This window comes from Oryza sativa, chromosome 11, assembly GCF_034140825.1.
Source record: "Oryza sativa Japonica Group chromosome 11, ASM3414082v1".
NCBI classification, from domain to species: Eukaryota; Viridiplantae; Streptophyta; class Magnoliopsida; order Poales; family Poaceae; genus Oryza; species Oryza sativa.
This window is the reverse complement of record NC_089045.1, coordinates 1,357,549-1,364,097: the sequence shown is the minus strand read 5'-3', so window position 1 is coordinate 1,364,097 and position 6,549 is coordinate 1,357,549. Positions and strand designations below refer to the sequence as shown.

At 40.6% G+C, this 6,549-nt stretch overlaps 1 protein-coding gene across 1 annotated transcript; it reads left to right on the top strand.

The window, feature by feature from the left end:
* The first annotated feature begins 645 nt into the window (after nt 1–645).
* On the top strand, nt 646–2,673 carry LOC4349657 (MYB transcription factor 69). The gene is made up of 2 exons (XM_015761056.3): nt 646–1,201; nt 1,305–2,673. Exons 1-2 carry the CDS (start codon nt 1,069–1,071, stop codon nt 2,096–2,098), a joined length of 927 nt encoding a protein of 308 aa, XP_015616542.1. The 5' UTR covers nt 646–1,068; the 3' UTR covers nt 2,099–2,673.
* The last annotated feature ends 3,876 nt before the right edge of the window (nt 2,674–6,549 follow it).

Here is a 6,549-nt window from a genome sequence, read left to right as displayed (position 1 = left end):
GCTAAACGACGTATATTATACGAAAACTTTCTATATAGAAGTTACTTTAAAATATCAAATAAATCTTTTTAAAATTTATAATAATTAAAATTTAATTAATCATGTGTTATAATAGCTTTCTTGATTTGTAATCTTAAGCCTTCTCAAATGCAGCATAAGAGTTACAGAAGTGGATTTTCATCTCTTCATTTTGTGCATGTCACCCAAAAAGTCATCAAAAAAAATTAAAAAAAACAAATAGACATGATAGATTAATATGAAATATGTCATTTCATAAACATGCAAAAATTTCAAATTCAACGTATGTAAGTAGAAATGAAAATAACAAAAAAATCAATTTTTAACCTATTTGTTAATTTGTATGTTTGTATCTATCATACCAATGTTTTTTCAATTTTTAAGCTATTTTAGTGACATGCAACAATGAGGGATGTTTCTTTAAGGGATGAAAATATATAGTTTCCCAAGAGTTATATATATTTGGACAGATAAATTGCTTAGGGTATAGGAAATGCCTTGAGAAAATAAGTTTGAAGAGTCATATCCATGGGTGACTTGCATGCGAAAAGTCAGTGTCTTTTAAATTAGACACAGTGAAACCAAGCAGTAGTACGTACAGGTTGGAGCTAGCTATACAGAGATACAACAGTCTTTCTTGCTAGCTTTAAGGTGTGGCCGTGTCATTGTCACTGATTCATGTGATGCTGTTGACAGAAAGAGAAAGCATCCTACATACATATAGCTAGACAGATCGATCGATCGACCAGATCAACTGAGACTTGCTAGAAAGTGAAAGTAAATCATCTCATCGATCGATCAGAAAGTGGCTTACATCAGAGATAGCAAGTGAAAAGGAGCTCACTCACTCCCAGTCACTCAACTCCCAAAGTCCAAAGTCTCCTAGCTATATATATCTCTACACTCAAGCACACTGTCGGAAGCTCAGGTAGCACAGAGAGAGACGATCGATCGATCAGCTAGCTGCAGCTTCCAGAAAGAGTAGTTAGCTCGATCGATCGATCCGGGAAGGAAGGATCGGAGTTAGTGAGTGAGTGAGGAATTGTAGCCATGGGACGGCCGCCGTGCTGCGACAAGGAGGGGATCAAGAAGGGGCCATGGACGCCCGAGGAGGACATCATCCTCGTCTCCTACATCCAAGAACACGGCCCCGGCAACTGGAGATCGGTTCCCATCAACACAGGTACATCCTAATTCCCCAATTCTTTGCAGATGAAGCTTAGCCATGGTGATCGATAATGAACTGAGAAGAAGCTGAAGTTGTGTGGGTGGATGGATGGATGCAGGGCTGATGAGGTGCAGCAAGAGCTGCAGGCTGCGGTGGACGAACTACCTGCGGCCGGGGATAAAGCGCGGCAACTTCACGGCGCACGAGGAGGGGATCATCGTCCACCTCCAGTCGCTGCTCGGCAACCGCTGGGCCGCCATCGCCTCCTACCTCCCCCAGCGCACCGACAACGACATCAAGAACTACTGGAACACCCACCTCAAGAAGAAGCTCGCCGCCGCCGCCAACTCCACTTCAGCAGCCTCCAACCGCCACCCCATCTTCGCCGACGCCACCTTCCCCTCCGCCGCCGGCAGCCACACGGTGAGCAGCAACTCCGATGTCAACCAGATGGCAGCCATTGCTAGGCGCTCCCCCTTCGCCGACTGCCCATCCTCCTCCTACGCCTCCAGCATGGACAACATCTCCAAGCTGCTCGACGGCTTCATGAAGACCAACTCGCCGTCGCCGCCGCCGCCGCCGCTGCAGCACTATGACGGCGGCTATTACGACGACGTCAAGCCCGCCGTCGATGTCGTCGGCAACCCCTTGCTGTCGTCCTTCGACTGCATGTCCGGCGCCGACCTGGACTGCTGCTTCGACGTTCATCAGCAGCAGCCGGCGTCGTCGTTCATGGAGTACGGCGGCTATGGCGGCGGCTACGGCGACGAGAGCAAGCAGCAGCTGATGAACCAGGCGGCGGCGCCGCTGTCTTCGATTGAGAAGTGGCTGTTCGACGAGGCGGCGGCGGAGCAGGTTGCCGACCTCATGGACCTCTCCGATGGTTGCTGCTCCGTCCCAATGATGTTTTAATTAGCTCAAGTAATGAAAGAAAAAACACTGTCACATTCGATACGTATACTGTGCACATCAATAATTAATTTTATATTAATTAGCTAGATGCATGTCTAGGTTAAACTATTGTTGTTACTATACTTGAAGCTAGAAGATTTGTTTTATTTGTAGTTTTGGATGTGTGACCGGTTGTACGTGTGTCACTGGCATCAAACGTCAGCACAAGAATAAGAGAGATAGCAACAGGAATTAACAGGCGTGATTATATATGTAAGCATGATGTAACTCATCAAGATTATTTGTTGATTATTCATTTTTCCAAAAGAGTTAATTCATAAAAATATCTCTACAGATTGTCTCCAGTAGCCAAACCTACCACAAAGAGCTGAAATATTGGAATATAATATCGTTGTCAAAATCCCTATCCAATCCTTTGTTGTTAGACTCCTGTTTGGATCAAAGAGGTCTTTAAATGACAATCTTATCTTCCTTTCTTAATTCTTAATTTTTGTTTTCCATAATTTCAGCAATGTTGGATGGTAATTGGACTACTCTCACAATGTATGAAGTTCACTTTAGAGACTTAAGACTCACCTTTATAGCTTTATGTCTGCATTGTGATTGCTCTAAGGGAGTAACGGAAGGTACCATGCATATTTTCTAATGTAAATTTGATACCTCTTGAGATTATGAAATTTCTCTACTAATAAAGTAATAAGTGCTCCTTCTTGTCTAAAAGAAAGTTATTTTGAATATTTTTAAATACAAATATGCTATCTAGTTCTTTAGCAGAAATTTTACAAAATTACATGTGTAATACTAAGAAAGCTATTGTAAATTTGGTTTTTATGGTCAAAGTTAACTCGTGTTGATTGCACACCTTTTAAAACGACTTCGAGACCAGAGAAATGGTGAAAGTTCCAGTTTATTTTTTGGTTCTGAATGGAGTGGACTGGTGTCTGGTGCAATGATTTATGAAACAGTTTCTTCGTCCTCTTATGTACTTGCCGTATGCCCATATGAATGCAGATACTATACTATTCTTACAAAGAAGCTGCGGAGAGAGGAAGCTTAAACAGACTCCTTACCTGTCGGCAACTGTGTAGGTGGTCCCCCGATCACATTCAGTGCAAACGAAATCAGCTCCCAACTTTTTTTTCTTGCCCTGTTCTCATTCATTGAGTGCAAAGATAAACAGTGCCCTAATCTTTCGTTTAATGCCGGACCTACCCTGCAAATTACACCAATGTTGGGCAATTGGACAAGTCAGGTCCCTCTCTATGAGTATATTTTTGCAAATAGCTAGGCTTCAGAAACTTGTGTGTTGATGGTGCATAGCTACTCTAGGTAGTCATCAGCATCACAGCAAATGCAGCGTTAGCTTGTTAAACATCAACTAAAACTCGTAGATGGTACTGTACTACTGAGAATAGTGGTCGATGTCCAGGAAATTGAGTGATTATACCTGATTATGACATGGCCTGTGTCGTGTCTCTCTCTGTTACACGTCCCTTTTATGCTAACCTGCAGAATCCTCTGCTTCTGCCTAGTGAACCTGCTTCAGTGTACAAATTACAAACTCCAGATCGCCTATTAAATTGTACGTAAGATGAGAGGAAAACCTGGCATTGCATGAACAATTAAGCTGATGAAGTCTCAAGTCTCAACCTGTCCTAGCCTGGCTCGGTGATATTCTCAACTGCCTGACGCCAATCAGCTAGCTTGGTACAGCAGCTATGTGCTTTTTTGTGTTCCAGCCCCAGATCAGGCAGGCTTTGGACCAGCGGGGTGAGCCCGACCAGGTTAGATTTTTCCTGGCCCAACCGCATCCAACCATGCTGCCATGGTCCATAAGAAGCACATTACCTTCATGGAGTTCTTCAACAAATGCAGGACTCCAATCCTTCAGTCCTGCCAAGAAAGGAAAGCATTATGATCAGCCATACCGGTTCAGAAAGAAAAATACTCTCAAGATCTCCACATGTTCAAGTGATTCAAGTCTACTAATTCAAAACAACATCTGGAATTCTGGAAGTAACTAAAATTTGTTGCATAGTTTGTATAGAGTTGATCGAAGGCTTGGCCATAATTACTGTATGTTCAAATCACCCTGTAAAATGATCTCCAGAAAAAGAAAGTCATGCTTAAATGCTTAATAGTAGAAATTATAAAAAGGAAAGGAACTGCAATTCTTAACAACATGATAGGTATTGAGTGGAAGTATACATCTCAGTCCGTGTATCCATCAGAGTAGATACGGGACCAAGGCAGTACAAATATAGCTCACGTGTAATTAAGAGTTGCCAAGGGAGTGTGCCATGACAACCAACCGGCAGCTAGTGCCAGCTACCAATTAAATATGAGAGGTCTATCTGTGTAACCTCGGGGGAGTACATAGACAAGCTCAATTCATTCTTCTAGGAAGCATCCTGTAGCGGTAAGCAGGAAAGTGTAAGCATTAGTCTTGTCAAATTAAGAACAATTGACACATTATATGCATTTTGTGACAGAAAGTAAAACCGACGTTCAGTTCTGAAAGTGGAGATAGTGCTACTGGCGTATGAACAAAATCCATTCCAAAAAGATAAAGATCAGTGGTAGTCAACAACCAATAGCATGGCAGTCTAACTGCAAAACTATACCTCAAAGTAGTTCATCGACACTAACAGCAAAAGCAGTCTTAATGTGTAGAGAACTAGTTCTTGACAAGTCCAAGTGCACATTCTGTAACTACTTCGTCAATTAGCAGGCATAAGTTGCCATCGTCTTTCTGTCAGAATAATGGCACATACTTGAAGTAGAATTCTGTTGACACCAATTTGACCCCAGCTATAAGTATCCTGATGAGTACATATACACAGCATATGAAAGGTATTTATCAGGTATTTAATTGATCTTTAATAGTTAGGTGGTGTAAAAAAGATCAAAGGACCCAAATATTTTCATGCATCAATATCTTAATCAAGAAACAATCTCAGGTAACACAGGAATGGCTTCCAATCCAGATTTTGTAAAACATGGATTTATATGTCACAAGGTAAAATCTATGCTAAACCTGACAACACAAAAGTGAGCATGGGTTAAGTAACTTATCTTTACATCTCCAAACCTTGCTAGAAAACCAAGTAAATGGTGACTAGCAAACTCCAAGCAATTGTTTATAACCGCACAAAGACACAAACACTTACCACGTTACAATGTAAAACCAAATCAAGATGCCTAGCTGTGGATGAAATAGTGAACTAGTTTATAATAGTTACTCAAGACATTAGAATCACCTTCTTAATTACTCAAGAAAATATTCAGTTTGCTAATAATTCCACTACTTTACTAGTCAAAATAACTGAGTAAAATGAAAATCAGCCATTGATTTTTGTAGCCTTGTAGGTAGGAAGACAGTTCTAATTCCGTGTCTAATTGAAGGGGGGATCTGTACAGAGCAAACATTGCAAAGGGACTTAATTCAAGACTGTAAATAGATTATATTGCCAATTTAAAGAGCGTGGTGTTGTAAGTTGTGTGTGTTGTGCGGTTGTTCAGCAGGTGGTTGTTTTTTCTTTTCCTTGTAACCTGTCTGAGTTTTTACTTCTATTTATTGAAACATAATTGGTAATTCTCCTACCGGTTTAGTTTTAAAAAGAAAAAGAGTAGATACATTTTGCCAAAAAACTTGTAAAATGGTACCATTGTACTAATTTTTCATTCCATGGGGACAGTTAGTAAAAACTACTCCAGTGAGTAACACCACCTAAATGCTTGACCCCACTTTCCATTGTCAAAACTATTCAATTTGCAAGGAGATATATAACCATGAGTCCATGACCTATGAGAAATTGAAAGAACAAGAAATAATTATTCATGAACTTTTTCAGAAGAGATCCATCCATTCAAAAATGAAAATATAACCCAACTTTGTGAATTATAGAGTATAGATACAGTTTCAGAGAAAAACACTAAGTGGCATGGAATATACATTACTTCCTCCATTTCACAATGCAAGACTTTCTAGCATTGCCCACATTCATTTAGATGTTAATGAATCTAGACATATGTATGTGTTTAGAAAGTCTTATATTGTGAAACAGAGGGAGTACAAGAGAATAACGTTGGCTCAGCCTATTATTCATTACTACGTCGTTGCAGCAAGGACACCTTTAGGCAGTTCTTCAGTTTGTTCATATATTAGTTCACATGAAAGGACAAACCTACAGCATAATCATCACAAAGAGTGAGTAGCTTACCTCCCAACTACTAACCAAACTAGCACCACAAGGACCACCTCAACAAGCCAATTCTTTTGCTATTGAGCATGACTGCCTGAACACCCTAGCTACTGCCTTCAGTAAAGACTTACAATCCTCTTACCTTGCTATTATAAGAATGTGATGTGCATCGTTCTTTTTAAACAAATGTTGTCATGCTCAGAAGTAAGACTTCTTAAATGCGATAGCTAAAAAGAGCAAGAAGAT

Coding starts and splice junctions, on each gene's coding strand:
- LOC4349657 (XM_015761056.3), top strand. CDS start 1,069: ATGGGACGGCCGCCGTGCTGCGACAAGGAGGGGATCAAGAAGGGGCCA. Junction 1,202..1,304: donor ATCGGTTCCCATCAACACAG/GTACATCCTAAT, acceptor GGATGGATGCAG/GGCTGATGAGGTGCAGCAAG.